We start from the raw sequence: 22292 nt of genomic DNA on the forward strand, positions 1-22292 counted from the left end.
ACGGGTGTGTGTTGGGGGGGAGGTTTGTGTGGGTACGGGTGTGTGTGGGGGGGTGATGTGTGTGGATGCGGGTGTGGGGAGGGGGGAATGTGTGTGGATACGGGTGCGTGTTGGGGGAATGTGTGTGAGTACGGGTGTGTGTTGGGGGAATGTGTGTGAGTACGGGTGTGTGTTGGGGGAATGTGTATGAGTAAGGGTGTGTGTTGGGGGAATGTGTGTGAGTACGGGTGTGTGTTGGGGGGGAGGTGTGTGTGGGTACGGGTGTGTGTTGGGGGAATGTGTGTGAGTACGGGTGTGTGTTGGGGGGGAGGTGTGTGTGGGTATGGGTGTGTGTGGGGGGGTGATGTGTGTGGATACGGGTGTGTGTTGGGGGAATGTGTGTGGATACGGGTGTGTGGAGGGGGGAATGTGTGTGAGTACGGGTGTGTGTTGGGGGAATGTGTTTGAGTACGGGTGTGTGTTGGGGGAATGTGTGTGAGTACGGGTGTGTGTTGGGGGGGAGGTGTGTGTGGGTACGGGTGTGTGTGGGGGGGTGATGTGTGTGGATACGGGTCTGGGGAGGGGGGAATGTGTGTGGATACGGGTGTGTGTTGGGGGAATGTGTGTGAGTACGGGTGTGTGTTGGGGGAATGTGTATGAGTACGGGTGTGTGTTGGGGGAATGTGTGTGAGTACGGGCGTGTGTTGGGGGGGAGGTGTGTGTGGGTACGGGTGTGTGTTGGGGGAATGTGTGTGAGTACGGGTGTGTGTTGGGGGAATGTGTGTGAGTACGGGTGTGTGTTGGGGGAATGTGTGTGAGTACGGGTGTGTGTTGGGGGAATGTGTGTGAGTACGGGTGTGTGTTGGGGGAATGTGTGTGAGTACGGGTGTGTGTTGGGGGGGAGGTGTGTGTGGGTACGGGTGTGTGTGGGGGGGTGATGTGTGTGGATACGGGTGTGTGGAGGGGGGAATGTGTACGGGTATGGGGTGTGTGTGGGGGGGAATGTGAGTTAGTACCGGTGTGTGCGCGAGAGTGTGTGGGGATTGTGGGAGTATGGGGTATGTCGGGGGGATGTGTGTGACTGTGAGGGGGGATGTTTGTGGGTACGGGGCGTGTGTGGGTGGTTGTGTGTGAGTACGGGTGTTTGTGTGTGAGTGTGTGGAGACTATGTGTGGGTACAGGGAATGTGTGGCGGGTGATATGTGTGTGTGTGTGGTGGAGTCTGTGGGAGTACGGGTGTGTGTTTGGGGGTTGTGTGTGAGTACGGGTCTGTGTGTGTGTGTGGGTACCGTGTGTGTGGGTACAATGTGTGTGTGTGGGTACGGAGTGTGTGTGTGTGTGTGTGTGTGTGTGTGTGTGTGTGTGTGAGAGAAAGGTGTGTGTGTGTGTGTGTGAGAGAGAGAGGTGTGAGAGAGTACGGGGTGTGTCAGTACGGGGTATGTGTGAGTATGCCGTGTGTGAGAGTACGGGGTGAGTGTGTGTGTGTGTGTGTGTGTGTGTGTGTGTGTGTGTGTGTGTGTGTGTGTGTGTGTGTGTGTGTGTGTGTGTGTGTGGGTACGGGGTGTGTGGGCACGGTCTGTGTGTGGGTACGGGGTGTGTGTGGGTACGGGGTGTGTGTGGGTACGGGGTGTGTGTGAGTACGGGCTGTGTGTGAGTACGGGCTGTGTGTGAGTACGGGGTGTGTGTGAGTACGGGCTGTGTGTGAGTACGGGGTGCGTGTGGGCACGGGCTGTGTGTGGGTACGGGGTGCGTGTGGGCACGGGCTGTGTGTGGGTACGGGGTGTGTGTGGGTACGGGGTGTGTGTGGGTACGGGGTGTGTGTGAGTACGGGCTGTGTGTGAGTACGGGGTGTGTGTGAGTACGGGGTGTGTGTGGGCACGGGCTGTGTGTGAGTACGGGATGTGTGTGTGAGAGTACGGGATGTGTGAGAGTACGGGGTGTGTGGGGGTACGGGCTGTGTGTGGGTACGGGGTGTGTGTGGGTACGGGGTGTGTGTGGGCACGGGGTGTGTGAGAGTACGATGTGTGTGTGGGTATGGGGTGTGTGTGAGTACGGGGTGCGTGTGAGTCCGGGGTGTGTGTGGATACGTGGTGTGTGTGGGTACGGGGTGTGTGTGGGTACGGGGTGTGTGTGGGTACGATGTGTGTGTGAGTACGGGGTGTGTGTGAGTACGGGTGTGTGTGGGTACGTGGTGTGTGTGGGTACGGGGTGTGTGTGAGTACGGGGTGTGTGTGAGTACGATGTGTGTGTGAGTACGGGGTGTGTGTGAGTACGGGGTGTGTGTGAGTACGGGGTGTGTGTGAGTACGGGGTGTGTGTGAGTACGGGGTGTGTGTGAGTACGGGGTGTGTGTGAGAGTACGATGTGTGTGTGAGTACGGGCTGTGTGTGAGTACGGGCTGTGTGTGGGTACGGGCTGTGTGAGTGTACGGGGTGTGTGTGAGTACGGGGTGTGTGAGAGTACGATGTGTGTGTGAGTACGGGGTGTGTGTGAGTACGGGGTGTGTGTGGGTACGGGGTGTGTGAGAGTACGGGGTGTGTGAGAGTACGATGTGTGTGTGAGTACGGGCTGTGTGTGAGTACGGGCTGTGTGTGGGTACGGGCTGTGTGTGAGTACGGGGTGTGTGTGAGTACGGGGTGTGTGAGAGTACGATGTGTGTGTGAGTACGGGCTGTGTGTGAGTACGGGGTGTGTGTGAGTACGGGGTGTGTGTGGGTACGGGGTGTGTGAGAGTACGATGTGTGTGTGAGTACGGGCTGTGTGTGAGTACGGGGTGTGTGTGAGTACGGGGTGTGTGTGAGTACGATGTGTGTGTGAGTACGATGTGTGTGTGAGTACGGGGTGTGCGTGGGTACGGGGTGTGCGTGGGTACGGGGTGTGCGTGGGTACGGGGTGTGTGTGAGTACGGGGTGTGTGTGAGTACGGGGTGTGTGTGAGTACGGGCTGTGTGTGTGGGTACGGGGTGATGTCCGTGTGTGTTGGCGAGGGCCGGAGGAGGGTCCAGTTCCAGAGGGGTTCTGGAGGAGATTGACGGTGTTGGGGGTGTGAGGGGGGGCTGTGGGGTGGTGGCGGCGGGGACGGTCGGGGGGTCCCGCTCCAGTGACCTACCTGTACTTGGCCGGCTGTTCGAGCGGTGGAGAGCACCCCCAGGGGGAGTCGGCCTGGACGGCTCGGGGCCTGCCCAGCATCACGTGTTCCTTGGGTGAGCAAGTCCGGTCTGCCAGCTCGGTGCTGCTGACCTCCAGCCCCCGGATCAGGACCCCAGCTCCTCCCTGGCTGGCGCTCCGCCCGTCTCCCGGCTCGCTCAGGGCCCGCTGGCCGAAGGCTCCTCCGCCCGCGGCCGGAGTGTGGGCCGAGGGCTGCCGCGCCCGGTCGAAGCTGCGGGTCTTCTTCAGCGGGCAGCGGGACGGAGGGGTGGCGGGCAGCAGTGGGGAGCCCCAAGCCAGGGGGCTCCACTGGCGCACGTCAGGGGTGGAGGAGGAGTGGGCCGGCAGGGGAGGCTCGGCCCAGCCCGGGGGGGCCCTCCCGATGCCTGGCTCCCCCTCCTGGTCGGTGCTTCGGTGCGTCTCCCCGAGCCGGGGCCCGGCAGTCTGCGGGTGAGGCCTGCCCTCTTCCTGGCGGGTCCCGGTTGCTGGGGTATGGCTGCTGTCAGGTGTCCCGCTGTCCTCCTGCACAGGGGGTTGTGGGGGTGGGGGAGGAGAAGACGTCGAACAGCGACAGAAACAGAATGAGAGGCAGCTCGCTCTCCCGCCCAACACAAACGCTCTCCTATCTGCCACAGCGCGCAGAGGCGGAGGCCATTCGGCCCCTCCGGCCCTGCTCTGCCATTCAACGCGGCTGTGGACGATCACCTCAAATCTCTTGAACTGAAAGCATAGCTCCCTCTACACTGTCCCCCCTCCATCAAACACTCCCCGGGGACAGCACGGGGTTAGATACAGAGTGCAGCTCCCTCTACACTGTCCCCCCTCCATCAAACACTCCAAGGGACAGCACTGGGTTACAGACAGGGTAAAGCTTCCTCTACACTCTCCCCCCTCCATCTAACACTCCAAGGGACAGCACAGGGTTAGAGACAGAGTAAAGCTCCCTCTACACTGTCCCCCCCAATCAAACACTCCCAGGGACAGCACAGGGTTAGAGACAGGGTAAAGCTCCCTCTACACTGTCCCCCCCAATCAAACACTCCAAGGGACAGCACGGGGTTAGAGACAGAGTAAAGCTCCCTCTACACTGTCCTCCACCCGCAAACACTCCCAGGGACAGCACGGGGTTAGAAAGGAACAAAATAAACCCCGACCTGCTGTCTCAGGGACTCCCAAAGTAAACGACAGTGAAGCGGCCCACGCAGCGGCATCGTGTCGAAATCAAACACAAACGCATCAAACAGATACTTGCAGAACTAAAGTCCAACCGACGATGCCCTCCAGCCCCCGATAGTTCCTTCCCACTGCCTGTCGGCACCTTTCAAATCTAAACATAGATCTGTCTCTGTCCGAACTGTCGTCACAATCAAACAACTCCGCAGAAACAAATGTTCCCTCATCACAGCACGACACGGTCTGCCCCATGTCCCGAGGCTGTGTCCCCATCTCAGGGAGGGACGCCGTCGCTGCATCTCCTCTCGCCAGCCCAGCTCGAATCGGACACATTGCAATCACATCCCTCGGCTTTCGAAACGTGAGCGAACACTGGCCAAGTCAAACCAATCTTTCGCGGCAGGACAGCCCGGCCGTCCCCTCTGTCCATGGAGTGAATCCACCCGTCACCTCGCCCAACCCACTGCGCTCCTTCTATTGGAAGTCACACCCGTTTTCGGGAAGGGGACGGAAAAGACAGGGAATACGGACGCAGGGATCCCACCATGTATAAGCCGTGCACAACTCCATAACTCCACTTCCCTCGTCAATTACTGTGCCAGCAATTCTCATCACTGGGGGACAAGGGTTATGAGATTCTGAGAGCACTGATGTGAATCCCTCTCCCTCACACCGTCACTCAGTAACCCCTCTCCCCCCCAGCGCCCTGTGTTACTGACTGTATCTGTACTGATGTGAATCCCTCTCCCTCACACTGTCACTCAGTAACCCCTCTCCCCCCCCGCGCCCTCTGTTACTTACTGTATCTGTACTGATGTTAATCCCTCTCCGTCACACTGTCACTCAGTAACCCCTCTCCCCCCCAGAGCCCTGTGTTACTGACTGTATCTGTACTGATGTTAATCCCTCTCCCTCACACTGTCACTCAGTAACCCCTCTCCCCCCCAGCGCCCTGTGTTACTGACTGTATCTGTACTGATGTTAATCCCTCTCCCTCACACTGTCACTCAGTAACCCCTCTCCCTCCCAGCGCCCTGTGTTACTGACTGTATCTGTACTGATGTTAATCCCTCTCCCTCACACTGTCACTCAGTAACCCCTCTCCCCCCCAGCGCCCTGTGTTACTGACTGTATCTGTACTGATGTTAATCCCTCTCCCTCACACTGTCACTCAGTAACCCCTCTCCCCCCCAGCGCCCTGTGTTACTGACTGTATCTGTACTGATGTGAATCCCTCTCCCTCACACTGTCACTCAGTAACCCCTCTCCCTCCCAGCGCCCTGTGTTACTGACTGTATCTGTACTGATGTGAATCCCTCTCCCTCACACTGTCACTCAGTAACCCCTCTCCCCCCCAGCGCCCTGTGTTACTGACTGTATCTGTACTGATGTGAATCCCTCTCCCTCACACTGTCACTCAGTAACCCCTCTCCCCCCCAGCGCCCTGTGTTACTGACTGTATCTGTACTGATGTGAATCCCTCTCCCTCACACTGTCACTCAGTAACCCCTCTCCCCCCAGCGCCCTGTGTTACTGACTGTATCTGTACTGATGTTAATCCCTCTCCCTCACACTGTCACTCAGTAACCCCTCTCCCCCCCAGCGCCCTGTGTTACTGACTGTATCTGTACTGATGTTAATCCCTCTCCCTCACACTGTCACTCAGTAACCCCTCTCCCCCCCAGCGCCCTGTGTTACTGACTGTATCTGACTGATGTGAATCCCTCTCCCTCACACTGTCACTCAGTAACCCCTCTCCCCCCCAGCGCCCTGTGTTACTGACTGTATCTGTACTGATGTTAATCCCTCTCCCTCACACTGTCACTCAGTAACCCCTCTCCCCCCAGCGCCCTGTGTTACTGACTGTATCTGTACTGATTTTAATCCCTCTCCCTCACACTGTCACTCAGTAACCCCTCTCCCCTCCAGCGTCCTGTGTTACTGACTGTGTCTGTACTGATGTTAATCCCTCTCCCTCACACTGTCACTCAGTAACCCCTCTCCCCCCCAGCGCCCTGTGTTACTGACTGTATCTGTACTGATGTTAATCCCTCTCCCTCACACTGTCACTCAGTAACCCCTCTCCCCCCCAGCGCCCTGTGTTACTGACTGTATCTGTACTGATGTGAATCCCTCTCCCTCACACTGTCACTCAGTAACCCCTCTCCCCCCCAGCGCCCTGTGTTACTGACTGTATCTGTACTGATGTTAATCCCTCTCCCTCACACTGTCACTCAGTAACCCCTCTTCCCCCCCAGCGCCCTGTGTTACTGACTGTATCTGTACTGATGTTAATCCCTCTCCCTCACACTGTCACTCAGTAACCCCTCTCCCCCCAGCGCCCTGTGTTACTGACTGTATCTGTACTGATGTTAATCCCTCTCCCTCTCACTGTCACTCAGTAACCCCTCTCCCCCCCAGCGCCCTGTGTTACTGACTGTATCTGTACTGATGTGAATCCCTCTCCCTCACACTGTCACTCAGTAACCCCTCTCCCCCCCAGCGCCCTGTGTTACTGACTGTATCTGTACTGATGTGAATCCCTCTCCCTCACACTGTCACTCAGTAACCCCTCTCCCCCCAGCGCCCTGTGTTACTGACTGTATCTGACTGATGTGAATCCCTCTCCCTCACACTGTCACTCAGTAACCCCTCTCCCCCCCAGCGCCCTGTGTTACTGACTGTATCTGTACTGATGTTAATCCCTCTCCCTCACACTGTCACTCAGTAACCCCTCTCCCCCCAGCGCCCTGTGTTACTGACTGTATCTGTACTGATTTTAATCCCTCTCCCTCACACTGTCACTCAGTAACCCCTCTCCCCTCCAGCGTCCTGTGTTACTGACTGTGTCTGTACTGATGTTAATCCCTCTCCCTCACACTGTCACTCAGTAACCCCTCTCCCCCCCAGCGCCCTGTGTTACTGACTGTATCTGTACTGATGTTAATCCCTCTCCCTCACACTGTCACTCAGTAACCCCTCTCCCCCCCAGCGCCCTGTGTTACTGACTGTATCTGTACTGATGTGAATCCCTCTCCCTCACACTGTCACTCAGTAACCCCTCTCCCCCCCAGCGCCCTGTGTTACTGACTGTATCTGTACTGATGTTAATCCCTCTCCCTCACACTGTCACTCAGTAACCCCTCTTCCCCCCCAGCGCCCTGTGTTACTGACTGTATCTGTACTGATGTGAATCCCTCTCCCTCACACTGTCACTCAGTAACCCCTCTCCCCCCCAGCGCCCTGTGTTACTGACTGTATCTGTACTGATGTTAATCCCTCTCCCTCACACTGTCACTCAGTAACCCCTCTCCCCCCCAGCGCCCTGTGTTACTGACTGTATCTGTACTGATGTTAATCCCTCTCCCTCACACTGTCACTCAGTAACCCCTCTCCTCCCCAGCGCCCTGCGTTACTGACTGTATCTGTACTGATGTGAATCCCTCTCCCTCACACTGTCACTCAGTAACCCCTCTCCCCCCCAGGGCCCTGCGTTACTGACTGTATCTGTACTGATGTTAATCCCTCTCCCTCACACCGTCACTCAGTAACCCCTCTCCCCTCCAGCGCCCTGCGTTACTGACTGTATCTGTACTGATGTTAATCCCTCTCCCTCACACTGTCACTCAGTAACCCCTCTCCCCCCCAGCGCCCTGTGTTACTGACTGTATCTGTACTGATGTTAATCCCTCTCCCTCACACTGTCACTCAGTAACCCCTCTCCCCCCCAGCGCCCTGCGTTACTGACTGTATCTGTACTGATGTTAATCCCTCTCCCTCACACCGTCACTCAGTAACCCCTCTCCCCTCCAGCGCCCTGCGTTACTGACTGTATCTGTACTGATGTTAATCCCTCTCCCTCACACTGTCACTCAGTAACCCCTCTCCCCCCCCAGCGCCCTGTGTTACTGACTGTATCTGTACTGATGTTAATCCCTCTCCCTCACACTGTCACTCAGTAACCCCTCTCCCCCCCAGCGCCCTGTGTTACTGACTGTATCTGTACTGATGTTAATCCCTCTCCCTCACACTGTCACTCAGTAACCCCTCTCCCCCCCAGCGCCCTGTGTTACTGACTGTATCTGTACTGATGTTAATCCCTCTCCCTCACACTGTCACTCAGTAACCCCTCTCCCCCCCAGCGCCCTGTGTTACTGACTGTATCTGTACTGATGTGAATCCCTCTCCCTCACACTGTCACTCAGTAACCCCTCTCCCCCCCAGCGCCCTGTGTTACTGACTGTATCTGTACTGATGTTAATCCCTCTCCCTCACACTGTCACTCAGTAACCCCTCTCCCCCCCAGCGCCCTGTGTTACTGACTGTATCTGTACTGATGTTAATCCCTCTCCCTCACACTGTCAGTCAGTAACCCCTCTCCCCCCCAGCGCCCTGTGTTACTGACTCTATCTGTACTGATGTGAATCCCTCTCCCTCACACTGTCACTCAGTAACCCCTCTCCCCCCCAGCGCCCTGTGTTACTGACTGTATCTGTACTGATGTTAATCCCTCTCCCTCACACTGTCACTCAGTAACCCCTCTCCCCCCAGCGCCCTGTGTTACTGACTGTATCTGTACTGATTTTAATCCCTCTCCCTCACACTGTCACTCAGTAACCCCTCTCCCCTCCAGCGTCCTGTGTTACTGACTGTGTCTGTACTGATGTTAATCCCTCTCCCTCACACTGTCACTCAGTAACCCCTCTCCCCCCCAGCGCCCTGTGTTACTGACTGTATCTGTACTGATGTTAATCCCTCTCCCTCACACTGTCACTCAGTAACCCCTCTCCCCCCCAGCGCCCTGTGTTACTGACTGTATCTGTACTGATGTGAATCCCTCTCCCTCACACTGTCACTCAGTAACCCCTCTCCCCCCCAGCGCCCTGTGTTACTGACTGTATCTGTACTGATGTTAATCCCTCTCCCTCACACTGTCACTCAGTAACCCCTCTTCCCCCCCAGCGCCCTGTGTTACTGACTGTATCTGTACTGATGTGAATCCCTCTCCCTCACACTGTCACTCAGTAACCCCTCTCCCCCCCAGCGCCCTGTGTTACTGACTGTATCTGTACTGATGTTAATCCCTCTCCCTCACACTGTCACTCAGTAACCCCTCTCCCCCCCAGCGCCCTGTGTTACTGACTGTATCTGTACTGATGTTAATCCCTCTCCCTCACACTGTCACTCAGTAACCCCTCTCCTCCCCAGCGCCCTGCGTTACTGACTGTATCTGTACTGATGTGAATCCCTCTCCCTCACACTGTCACTCAGTAACCCCTCTCCCCCCCAGGGCCCTGCGTTACTGACTGTATCTGTACTGATGTTAATCCCTCTCCCTCACACCGTCACTCAGTAACCCCTCTCCCCTCCAGCGCCCTGCGTTACTGACTGTATCTGTACTGATGTTAATCCCTCTCCCTCACACTGTCACTCAGTAACCCCTCTCCCCCCCAGCGCCCTGTGTTACTGACTGTATCTGTACTGATGTTAATCCCTCTCCCTCACACTGTCACTCAGTAACCCCTCTCCCCCCCAGCGCCCTGCGTTACTGACTGTATCTGTACTGATGTTAATCCCTCTCCCTCACACCGTCACTCAGTAACCCCTCTCCCCTCCAGCGCCCTGCGTTACTGACTGTATCTGTACTGATGTTAATCCCTCTCCCTCACACTGTCACTCAGTAACCCCTCTCCCCCCCCAGCGCCCTGTGTTACTGACTCTATCTGTACTGATGTTAATCCCTCTCCCTCACACTGTCACTCAGTAACCCCTCTCCCCCCCAGCGCCCTGTGTTACTGACTGTATCTGTACTGATGTTAATCCCTCTCCCTCACACTGTCACTCAGTAACCCCTCTCCCCCCAGCGCCCTGTGTTACTGACTGTATCTGTACTGATGTTAATCCCTCTCCCTCACACTGTCACTCAGTAACCCCTCTCCCGCCCAGCGCCCTGTGTTACTGACTGTATCTGTACTGATGTTAATCCCTCTCCCTCACACTGTCACTCAGTAACCCCTCTCCCCCCCAGCGCCCTGTGTTACTGACTGTATCTGTACTGATGTTAATCCCTCTCCCTCACACTGTCACTCAGTAACCCCTCTCCCCCCCAGCGCCCTGTGTTACTGACTGTATCTGTACTGATGTGAATCCCTCTCCCTCACACTGTCACTCAGTAACCCCTCTCCCCCCCAGCGCCCTGTGTTACTGACTGTATCTGTACTGATGTTAATCCCTCTCCCTCACACTGTCACTCAGTAACCCCTCTCCCCCCCAGCGCCCTGTGTTACTGACTGTATCTGTACTGATGTTAATCCCTCTCCCTCACACTGTCACTCAGTAACCCCTCTCCCCCCCAGCGCCCTGTGTTACTGACTGTATCTGTACTGATGTTAATCCCTCTCCCTCACACTGTCACTCAGTAACCCCTCTCCCCCCAGCGCCCTGTGTTACTGACTGTATCTGTACTGATGTTAATCCCTCTCCCTCACACTGTCACTCAGTAACCCCTCTCCCCCCCAGCGCCCTGTGTTACTGACTGTATCTGTACTGATGTTAATCCCTCTCCCTCACACTGTCACTCAGTAACACCTCTCCCCCCAGCGCCCTGTGTTACTGACTGTATCTGTACTGATGTTAATCCCTCTCCCTCACACTGTCACTCAGTAACCCCTCTCCCCCCCAGCGCCCTGTGTTACTGACTGTATCTGTACTGATGTTAATCCCTCTCCCTCACACTGTCACTCAGTAACACCTCTCCCCCCCAGCGCCCTGTGTTACTGACTGTATCTGTACTGATGTTAATCCCTCTCCCTCACACTGTCACTCAGTAACCCCTCTCCCCCCCAGCGCCCTGTGTTACTGACTGTATCTGTACTGATGTGAATCCCTCTCCCTCACACTGTCACTCAGTAACCCCTCTCCCCCCCAGCGCCCTGTGTTACTGACTGTATCTGTACTGATGTTAATCCCTCTCCCTCACACTGTCACTCAGTAACCCCTCTCCCCCCCAGCGCCCTGTGTTACTGACTGTATCTGTACTGATGTTAATCCCTCTCCCTCACACTGTCACTCAGTAACCCCTCTCCCCCCCAGCGCCCTGTGTTACTGACTGTATCTGTACTGATGTGAATCCCTCTCCCTCACACTGTCACTCAGTAACCCCTCTCCCCTCCAGCGCCCTGTGTTACTGACTGTATCTGTACTGATGTGAATCCCTCTCCCTCACACTGTCACTCAGTAACCCCTCTCCCCTCCAGCGCCCTGTGTTACTGACTGTATCTGTACTGATGTTAATCCCTCTCCCTCACACCGTCACTCAGTAACCCCTCTCCCCCCCAGCGCCCTGTGTTACTGACTGTATCTGTACTGATGTTAATCCCTCTCCCTCACACTGTCACTCAGTAACCCCTCTCCCCCCCAGCGCCCTGTGTTACTGACTGTATCTGTACTGATGTTAATCCCTCTCCCTCACACTGTCACTCAGTAACCCCTCTCCCCCCCAGCGCCCTGTGTTACTGACTGTATCTGTACTGATGTTAATCCCTCTCCCTCACACTGTCACTCAGTAACCCCTCTCCCCCCAGCGCCCTGTGTTACTGACTGTATCTGTACTGATGTTAATCCCTCTCCCTCACACCGTCACTCAGTAACCCCTCTCCCCCTCAGCGCCCTGTGTTACTGACTGTATCTGTACTGATGTTAATCCCTCTCCCTCACACTGTCACTCAGTAACCCCTCTCCCCCCCAGCGCCCTGTGTTACTGACTGTATCTGTACTGATGTTAATCCCTCTCCCTCACACTGTCACTCAGTAACCCCTCTCCCCCCCAGCGCCCTGTGTTACTGACTGTATCTGTACTGATGTTAATCCCTCTCCCTCACACTGTCACTCAGTAACCCCTCTCCTCCCCAGCGCCCTGCGTTACTGACTGTATCTGTACTGATGTGAATCCCTCTCCCTCACACTGTCACTCAGTAACCCCTCTCCCCCCCAGGGCCCTGCGTTACTGACTGTATCTGTACTGATGTTAATCCCTCTCCCTCACACCGTCACTCAGTAACCCCTCTCCCCTCCAGCGCCCTGCGTTACTGACTGTATCTGTACTGATGTTAATCCCTCTCCCTCACACTGTCACTCAGTAACCCCTCTCCCCCCCAGCGCCCTGTGTTACTGACTGTATCTGTACTGATGTTAATCCCTCTCCCTCACACTGTCACTCAGTAACCCCTCTCCCCCCCAGCGCCCTGCGTTACTGACTGTATCTGTACTGATGTTAATCCCTCTCCCTCACACCGTCACTCAGTAACCCCTCTCCCCTCCAGCGCCCTGCGTTACTGACTGTATCTGTACTGATGTTAATCCCTCTCCCTCACACTGTCACTCAGTAACCCCTCTCCCCCCCCAGCGCCCTGTGTTACTGACTCTATCTGTACTGATGTTAATCCCTCTCCCTCACACTGTCACTCAGTAACCCCTCTCCCCCCCAGCGCCCTGTGTTACTGACTGTATCTGTACTGATGTTAATCCCTCTCCCTCACACTGTCACTCAGTAACCCCTCTCCCCCCAGCGCCCTGTGTTACTGACTGTATCTGTACTGATGTTAATCCCTCTCCCTCACACTGTCACTCAGTAACCCCTCTCCCGCCCAGCGCCCTGTGTTACTGACTGTATCTGTACTGATGTTAATCCCTCTCCCTCACACTGTCACTCAGTAACCCCTCTCCCCCCCAGCGCCCTGTGTTACTGACTGTATCTGTACTGATGTTAATCCCTCTCCCTCACACTGTCACTCAGTAACCCCTCTCCCCCCCAGCGCCCTGTGTTACTGACTGTATCTGTACTGATGTGAATCCCTCTCCCTCACACTGTCACTCAGTAACCCCTCTCCCCCCCAGCGCCCTGTGTTACTGACTGTATCTGTACTGATGTTAATCCCTCTCCCTCACACTGTCACTCAGTAACCCCTCTCCCCCCCAGCGCCCTGTGTTACTGACTGTATCTGTACTGATGTTAATCCCTCTCCCTCACACTGTCACTCAGTAACCCCTCTCCCCCCCAGCGCCCTGTGTTACTGACTGTATCTGTACTGATGTTAATCCCTCTCCCTCACACTGTCACTCAGTAACCCCTCTCCCCCCAGCGCCCTGTGTTACTGACTGTATCTGTACTGATGTTAATCCCTCTCCCTCACACTGTCACTCAGTAACCCCTCTCCCCCCCAGCGCCCTGTGTTACTGACTGTATCTGTACTGATGTTAATCCCTCTCCCTCACACTGTCACTCAGTAACACCTCTCCCCCCAGCGCCCTGTGTTACTGACTGTATCTGTACTGATGTTAATCCCTCTCCCTCACACTGTCACTCAGTAACCCCTCTCCCCCCCAGCGCCCTGTGTTACTGACTGTATCTGTACTGATGTTAATCCCTCTCCCTCACACTGTCACTCAGTAACACCTCTCCCCCCCAGCGCCCTGTGTTACTGACTGTATCTGTACTGATGTTAATCCCTCTCCCTCACACTGTCACTCAGTAACCCCTCTCCCCCCCAGCGCCCTGTGTTACTGACTGTATCTGTACTGATGTTAATCCCTCTCCCTCACACTGTCTCTCAGTAACCCCTCTCCCCCCCAGCGCCCTGTGTTACTGACTCTATCTGTACTGATGTTAATCCCTCTCCTTCACACTGTCACTCAGTAACCCCTCTCCCCTCCAGCGCCCTGCGTTACTGACTGTATCTGTACTGATGTTAATCCCTCTCCCTCACACTGTCACTCAGTAACCCCTCTCCCCCCCAGCGCCCTGCGTTACTGACTGTATCTGTACTGATGTTAATCCCTCTCCCTCACTCTGTCACTCAGTAACCCCTCTCCCCCCCAGCGCCCTGTGTTACTGACTGTATCTGTACTGATGTTAATCCCTCTCCCTCACACCGTCACTCAGTAACCCCTCTCCCCCCCAGCGCCCTGTGTTACTGACTGTATCTGTACTGATGTTAATCCCTCTCCCTCACACTGTCACTCAGTAACCCCTCTCCCCCCAGCGCCCTGTGTTACTGACTGTATCTGTACTGATGTTAATCCCTCTCCCTCACACTGTCACTCAGTAACCCCTCTCCCCCCCAGCGCCCTGTGTTACTGACTGTATCTGTACTGATGTTAATCCCTCTCCCTCACACTGTCACTCAGTAACCCCTCTCCCCCCAGCGCCCTGTGTTACTGACTGTATCTGTACTGATGTTAATCCCTCTCCCTCACACTGTCACTCAGTAACCCCTCTCCCCTCCAGCGCCCTGCGTTACTGACTGTATCTGTACTGATGTTAATCCCTCTCCCTCACACTGTCACTCAGTAACCCCTCTCCCCCCAGCGCCCTGTGTTACTGACTGTATCTGTACTGATGTTAATCCCTCTCCCTCACACTGTCACTCAGTAACCCCTCTCCCCCCCAGCGTCCTGTGTTACTGACTGTATCTGTACTGATGTTAATCCCTCTCCCTCACACTGTCACTCAGTAACCCCTCTCCCCTCCAGCGCCCTGCGTTACTGACTGTATCTGTACTGATGTTAATCCCTCTCCCTCACACTGTCACTCAGTAACCCCTCTCCCCTCCAGCGCCCTGTGTTACTGACTGTATCTGTACTGATGTTAATCCCTCTCCCTCACACTGTCACTCAGTAACCCCTCTCCCCCCCAGCGCCCTGTGTTACTGACTGTATCTGTACTGATGTTAATCCCTCTCCCTCACACTGTCACTCAGTAACCCCTCTCCCCCCCAGCGCCCTGTGTTACTGACTGTATCTGTACTGATGTTAATCCCTCTCCCTCTCACTGTCACTCAGTAACCCCTCTCCCCCCAGCGCCCTGCGTTACTGACTGTATCTGTACTGATGTTAATCCCTCTCCCTCACACTGTCACTCAGTAACCCCTCTCCCCCACAGCACCCTGTGTTACTGACTGTATCTGTACTGATGTTAATCCCTCTCCCTCACACTGTCACTCAGTAACACCTCTCACCCAGCGCCCTGTGTTACTGACTGTATCTGTACTGATGTTAATCCCTCTCCCTCACACCGTCACTCAGTAACCCCTCTCCCCCCCAGAGCCCTGTGTTACTGACTGTATCTGTACTGATGTGAATCCCTCTCCCTCACACTGTCACTCAGTAACCCCTCTCCCCTCCCAGCGCCCTGTGTTACTGACTGTATCTGTACTGATGTTAATCCCTCTCCCTCACACTGTCACTCAGTAACCCCTCTCCCCCCCAGCGCCCTGTGTTACTGACTGTATCTGTACTGATGTTAATCCCTCTCCCTCACACTGTCACTCAGTAACCCCTCTCCCCCCCAGCGCCCTGTGTTACTGACTGTATCTGTACTGATGTTAATCCCTCTCCCTCACACTGTCACTCAGTAACCCCTCTCCCCCCCAGCGCCCTGTGTTACTGACTGTATCTGTACTGATGTTAATCGCTCTCCCTCACACTGTCACTCAGTGACCCATTTGAACATTCCGCGAGCTGGATCCTTACTGCGTTCTGCTGCCTGATCGCCCTGTCGATGGACAGCCGGCATTGCTCTGCTCTCCGCGTGAAGTCTGCCAGCTGGTTCCTGTAGCTGTGCAGTTTGTCAGCAAAAGACTGCAGCTGTGGGGATGCGCCTGACTCCCAGTGCACCACATCCCCGAGGAGCGCCTCCGCCCTCTGGCAGTATCCCTGGTGGGTTCGGCGAGGGGGCCGCCAAGGCCGAGTGGGGAGGGGATGGGGAAAAAGAGATAAAGTTTAACTTCAGGTCGCTGAAGCTGCGCCTCGGAAAGACGGAGATCCGCGGTCAGTGCGTGTGTGCCCACCCCGTCCTGTGACAGCGGGAAAGGAGGTTCGAAGGATGAAGGGGTGGAATCTAATTGAAACTTCCAGGACGCTGAAAGGCCTGGACAGACCAGATGGTGGGAAGGTGCTAGGAGAGACTAGGACCCGAGGTCACAGCCTCAGAGTAAAGACAAGAGCGGAGAATTGGAGAAACGTCTTCAGCCCAGAAATCTACGGAATTCCCTGCCACGGAAGGAGGCCGAGTCGTTCAGTGCGTTTCAGGCTGAGGTAGGTAGGTTCCTGATTATCAAGAATTACTGGGGGAAAGCAGGAGAATGGGGTTGAGGAACTTATCAGCCGTGACTGAACGGCTGAGCAGCCTCAATGGGCCGAATGGCCTAATTTCTGCTCCTGGTCTTAAACAGCGACTGGCGCTTCTGCTGGGCGGATGGAGATGCCCGTCCCAGAGAGATGCTCTGCCCGAGTGCTTCGAGCTGGGTGTTTGCGTCAACGAACGGGGAGCGGGGGGCTAAACTGCTTTCTTGTTTCTCAAACCAGAGCTGCGCTTTCGCTGCGGACACAGGTAACACGCGTGACTGTGCTTCGAAAACTGCGACGCTGCGTTTGCGCGGCAAGTGTGTGAGGTTTGCGACTGAAAGGTAATGAAAGGATTGGACACTCTGGAGGCAGGAAGCATGTTCCCGCTGATGGGTGAGTCCAGGACCAGGGGACACAGTTTAAAAATAAGGGGTAGGCCATTTAGAACAGAGTTGAGGAAAAACTCCTTCACCCAGAGAGTGGTGGATGAATGGAATGCTCTGCCCCAGAAGGCAGTGGAGGCCAACTCTCTGGATAGTTTCAAGAAAGAGATAGACAGACCTCTTAAAGATAGTGGAATCAAGGGTTATGGGGATAAGGCAGGAACAGGATGGTGGATGATCAGCCATGATCATAATGAATGGTGGTGCAGGCTCGAAGGGCCGAATTGCCTACTCCAGCACCTGTCTGTTGTCTATCGGTGGGAGGTGGTGCTGCTGTGTGCAGCCAGTCACTCGAACGGGAATTGGATCTGTACCGAGGGGGAGGGATGGAGAAGCGGAATCGGAGGAACGGCTCAGCGATGCAGTGGGTTGGACAGCAGACCTCCACAAACCCCCCACAACCGCCAAGTTCAGTCTGTGATTCAATCTGTGCGTCGCCTTCGGGCTGGACTTAACACCCTGCCCTCCCCCACCACGCCTTGTTGCGCGGTTCCCTGACCAAATCTGACACCGAGCCCTGTTTCTGGAAGTTGGGACACTCAGCCAGTAGGTCGGGGGAGGGAGAGGCCGCGAAGCATTTTGGAAAAGGAGGATGGGGGCAGCCAGAGCTGGGGCGTCCTGGTGGAAATGGACTCGGTGGGGCGGCGCGGCGGCTCAGCGGGTTAGCGCTGTTGCCTCACGGCACCAGGGACCCAAGTTCGATACCACTCTCGGGCAACTGTCCGTGTGGGGTTTCCTCTGGGGGCTCCGGTTTCCTCCCACAGTGCCAAGATTTGCAGGTTAAGGTGGATTGGCTGTGCTAAATTACCCAGAGTGCCCAGGGATGTGCGGGTTAGGGTGGGGTTAGCCGTGAGAAATTACCCATAGTGCCCAGGGATGTGCGGGTTAGCCGTGGGGAATTACCCATAGTGCACAGGGATGTGCGGGTTAGCCGTGGGGAATTACCCATAGTGCACAGGGATGTGCGGGTTAGGGTGGGTTAGCCGTGGGGAATTACCCATAGTGCACAGGGATGTGCGGGTTAGTGTGGGTTAGCCGTGGGGAATTACCCATAGTGCCCAGGGATGTGCGGGTTAGGGTGGGTTAGCCGTGGGAAATTACCCATAGTGCACAGGGATGTGCGGGTTAGGGTGGGTTAGCCGTGGGAAATTACCCATAGTGCACAGGGATGTGCGGGTTAGGGTGGGTTAGCCGTGGGAAATTACCCATAGTGCACAGGGATGTGCGGGTTAGGGTGGGTTAGCCATGGGGAATTACCCATAGTGCCCAGGGATGTGTGTGTTAGGGTGGGTTAGCCATGGGGAATTACCCATAGTGCACAGGTATGTGCGGGTTAGGGTGGGTTAGCCGTGGGAAATTACCCATAGTGCACAGGGATGTGCGGGTTAGGGTGGGTTAGCCATGGGGAAATTACCCATAGTGCACAGGGATGTGCGGGTTAGGGTGGGTTAGCCATGGGGAATTACCCATAGTGCCCAGGGATGTGTGGATTAGGGTGGGTTAGCCGTGGGAAATTACCCATAGTGCACAGGGATGTGCGGGTTAGGGTGGGTTAGCCGTGGGGAATTACCCATAGTGCACAGGGACGTGGGGGTTAGGGTGGGTTAGCCGTGGGGAATTACCCATAGTGCACAGGGATGTGGGGGTTAGGGTGGGTTAGCCGTGGGGTATTACCCATAGTGCCCAGGGATGTGGGGGTTAGGGTGGGTTAGCCGTGGGGAATTACCCATAGTGCACAGGGATGTGTGGATTAGGGTGGGTTAGCCGTGGGGAATTACCCATAGTGCACAGGGATGTGCGGGTTAGGGTGGGTTAGCCATGGGGAAATTACCCATAGTGCACAGGGATGTGCGGGTTAGGGTGGGTTAGCCATGGGGAATTACCCATAGTGCCCAGGGATGTGTGGATTAGGGTGGGTTAGCCGTGGGAAATTACCCATAGTGCACAGGGATGTGCGGGTTAGGGTGGGTTAGCCATGGGGAAATTACCCATAGTGCACAGGGATGTGCGGGTTAGGGTGCGTTAGCCATGGGGAATTACCCATAGTGCCCAGGGATGTGTGGATTAGGGTGGGTTAGCTGTGGGGAATTACCCATAGTGCACAGGGATGTGGGGGTTAGGGTGGGTTAGCCATGGGGAATTACCCATAGTGCACAGGGATGTGCGGGTTAGGGTGGGTTAGCCGTGGGGAATTACCCATAGTGCACAGGGATGTGCGGGATAGGGTGGGTTAGCCGTGGGGAATTACCCATAGTGCACAGGGATGTGGGGGTTAGGGTGGGTTAGCCGTGGGGAAATTACCCATAGTGCACAGGGATGTGTGGATTAGGGTGGGTTAGCCGTGGGGAATTACCCATAGTGCACAGGGACGTGGGGGTTAGGGTGGGTTAGCCGTGGGGAATTACCCATAGTGCACAGGGATGTGGGGGTTAGGGTGGGTTAGCCGTGGGGTATTACCCATAGTGCCCAGGGATGTGGGGGTTAGGGTGGGTTAGCCGTGGGAAATTACCCATAGTGCACAGGGATGTGCGGGTTAGGGTGGGTTAGCCGTGGGGAATTACCCATAGTGCACAGGGATGTGCGGGTTAGGGTGGGTTAGCCGTGGGGAATTACCCATAGTGCACAGGGATGTGTGGGTTAGGGTGGGTTAGCCGTGGGGAATTACCCATAGTGCACAGGGATGTGGAGGTTAGGGTGGGTTAGCCGTGGGGAATTACCCATAGTGCACAGGGATGTGGGGGTTAGGGTGGGTTAGCCGTGGGGAATTACCCATAGTGCACAGGGATGTGGGGGTTCGGGTGGGTTAGCCGTGGGGAATTACCCATAGTGCCTAGCGATATGTGTGTTTGGGTGGCTTAACCATGGGAAATTGTGTCCCTCCCTCCCTCTCTCCTGCCCTGGGTCATTGCCCCAACCCTCTCCGCTGCCAGGGGTTGGTACCCTCCATCGATTCCAGCTCGAGGGGGTGGCAGCACGGGGCAGGGTGGTGGGCTGTGTTCGTAGCTGGTCTCATTCCCCACTCAGTGGGGAGTGGGGAAGTCTCGGGGTGGATGGAACGAGGCTTACCCAACCTCGCTGGCACTGGGCCTTGCCCACCAGGGGCAACTGGGCAGGGGAGGGGCTGCTGGCAACATAAAAGCTGCCCATCTCTGCCTGCACACCCCACCCCGGCCAATCGAACACGTGGTGACACCTCACAGTGGGTTCGGCTTAGCGATCGGATGGAGTTCTAATCCAACTGGCACTGGGAAGACTGTCAATGGGTCAGGGGGGGTTGGGGGGTTGGTTGGTGAGATATTGTCACTGACGCTGCCCCCCACACCAGCATCCCACCCGCCCTCCAGGTTTCACTCACTCACCAGCGCCGCGTGGTTCAAGTCCTGGAGCTCTCTGTGTTTCCTCTGGAGCGACGTGAGGGAGTCGCCAACCGTCTCACATTTGCCCAGCCAGGGCTCTCCCACGTCTCCGAGCCACTCGCTCACCTGCCGAAGGGCCAGAAGGGTACAGGCGGTTGGCAGGAGACAAGCAGCAGTGGGGCCGACTGACTCACGCAGGGAAGGTCGCCCCGAGGTGACGGCCCAGTGGTGTTATCGCTGGGCTCAGCATCCAGAGAGCCGGGCGATGTTTTGGGGAGCCTGGGTTCGAATCCCGCCACAGCAGGTGGTGGAGTTTGAATTCAGTAACCATGTGGTATTGAGAGTCTACTGATGACTGTGAACCCATCGTCGCCTGTTGGAAAAAACCCATCTAATGTCCTTTAGGGAAGGAATCTGCCATCCTTACCTGGTCTGGGCCACAGCGTGCCCCCGTAAACAAAATCCCCACCTCACACTGGGTGAAAAAACCAAAAATAACCAACTTCCGACGATGAACAGAGAGGGAAGTCGCCAGAGAAGCTCAGCAGGTCTGGCAGCATCCGCGAAGAGGGATCAGACCCGATGTTTCGGGTTCGGCAGCCCTTCCTCAGAGGAAACGTTAGTTCCGGTTTTACTTTATCTTTCTCTCTCCACAGACCTGCTGAACCCCTCTGGCAACCTCTGCTCTCGGTTCAAAGGAAGGTCACTAAGTAAGGAGAAGGGGTGGGGCACGAGGTTCGACACCCTTCCCAGCAGGGAGGGCAGGCCAAACATCTGCAGGGCGTTCTGACGGCCCTGCGCACATCACCTGACACCCTGCGACGGTCTGGCACTGCCTGTGTTCTCCCCCACCCCCGCCTCCCCACTCGAGGCCGGGGTGTTACCTGGCGATACTGGTCCTCGAAGCGCCAGAAGTGGGAAAGCTTCTCCAGGTCCTTTTGCCGGCGGTTCGAAATCTGGACCAGGCGGTGCAGCTCCTCATCCACCTGGTTGTAGAGGGCGCACGTCACATCCAGGTCAGGCCTGCCAGGGAAGGACAGCGATCACTCAGACCTCGCCGAACCCGCACCGCACCTCCCCACCCCCACCCCGGCAACTCCAAAATCCTCGCTTCGCACCCTCACCCACCGAGGGAACACGCAACACGGTGATCAGGAGCAGCAGGGGACGGCTGCGGTGGGTTGGGGACAGTGAAGGCGGGAAAGTTTCGCCTTCGCTCGCTCGAAGGGCGCGCCCGGCCTTTTACTGCCCAGGGTCGGCCGCGCAGGCGTGGGTCTGGAGTCACGCGTGGGCCAGACGGAGCAGGGACGGCAGATTCCCCGCACCGCGCATCCCCCTGCTACCCCAACTCAGGTGAAGCCAAATGGGCTTCTACATCGGCCAACTGCGCCCAGTTTTGTTTTAATTCCTGAGGGGTGGGGGTGGGGTGGGGGGAAATCGGGGGGCGGCATTCGAATCCCAGACGCTGGACGAGGAGGTCAGGGGCATTCGTGCAACGCCGCCACTTCCCCCTGATCTCCCCTCAACCGCCGAAACAACGGGTCAGAGAATTGAAGGTGATGGGGAAAAGATTTTGTGGGCGCAGCGAGCTGGGGTCGGGTGGGGGCTGGTTGGGGAGAATCTAGGAGGCACTGCTTCGACTTGGGGTCAGACGAAACGGGTTCGTTACCGGACAGAGAGATATAGAGAGAGAGAGAGAGAGAGAGAGAGAGTTAGAGCCACAGACACCCTCCCCCGCCCGGCGTGGAAGCCGGCCAATTCGGCCCATCGAGCCCATGCCACAGCCCTCCGCAGGGCGGAAATTTGGATAAATTGCCTCAAAGAGGGAAATTAATTTTCAGGGCTCGCGGGGGACAAGGCGGGGGAGCTGGGGGGAGGGGAACAGTAAAGGCTGAATGGCCTCCTGCTGCTGCGTGGGACCCCTGTTGCGCCTGGCCCTGGAGGTGGCCCCCACGGTCCCACAGGGCGTCGAAGTTCAAAGGCAGCCATACACGTGTCCATCGAGCCTGTGCCCGCTCTCGGTAGAGCGGCCCTGTCGGTTCCGATCTCAACTCCGCGGCCCACAGGCCCCCAA

The 22292-nt window shown here is 56.4% G+C and overlaps 1 protein-coding gene across 1 annotated transcript in view; it reads right to left on the reverse strand.

Moving 5' to 3' along the window:
* The window catches only part of LOC125448895 (pleckstrin homology domain-containing family G member 4B-like), a 91802-nt gene extending 69583 nt beyond the window's left edge, over window positions 1–22219 (reverse strand). Inside the window, exons 1-5 of the mRNA XM_059641821.1 lie at window positions 22173–22219; window positions 21103–21241; window positions 20222–20344; window positions 15826–16008; window positions 3086–3645 (exon numbers count right to left, since the gene is read on the reverse strand). Of these exons, the coding sequence (XP_059497804.1) occupies window positions 3086–3645; window positions 15826–16008; window positions 20222–20344; window positions 21103–21241; window positions 22173–22219 (1052 nt within the window). The remainder of the gene's footprint in view (window positions 1–3085; window positions 3646–15825; window positions 16009–20221; window positions 20345–21102; window positions 21242–22172) is intronic.
* Between the last annotated feature and the right edge of the window lie 73 nt (window positions 22220–22292).

This window comes from Stegostoma tigrinum, chromosome 43 (genome assembly GCF_030684315.1).
Source record: "Stegostoma tigrinum isolate sSteTig4 chromosome 43, sSteTig4.hap1, whole genome shotgun sequence".
Classification (NCBI taxonomy): domain Eukaryota; kingdom Metazoa; phylum Chordata; class Chondrichthyes; order Orectolobiformes; family Stegostomatidae; genus Stegostoma; species Stegostoma tigrinum.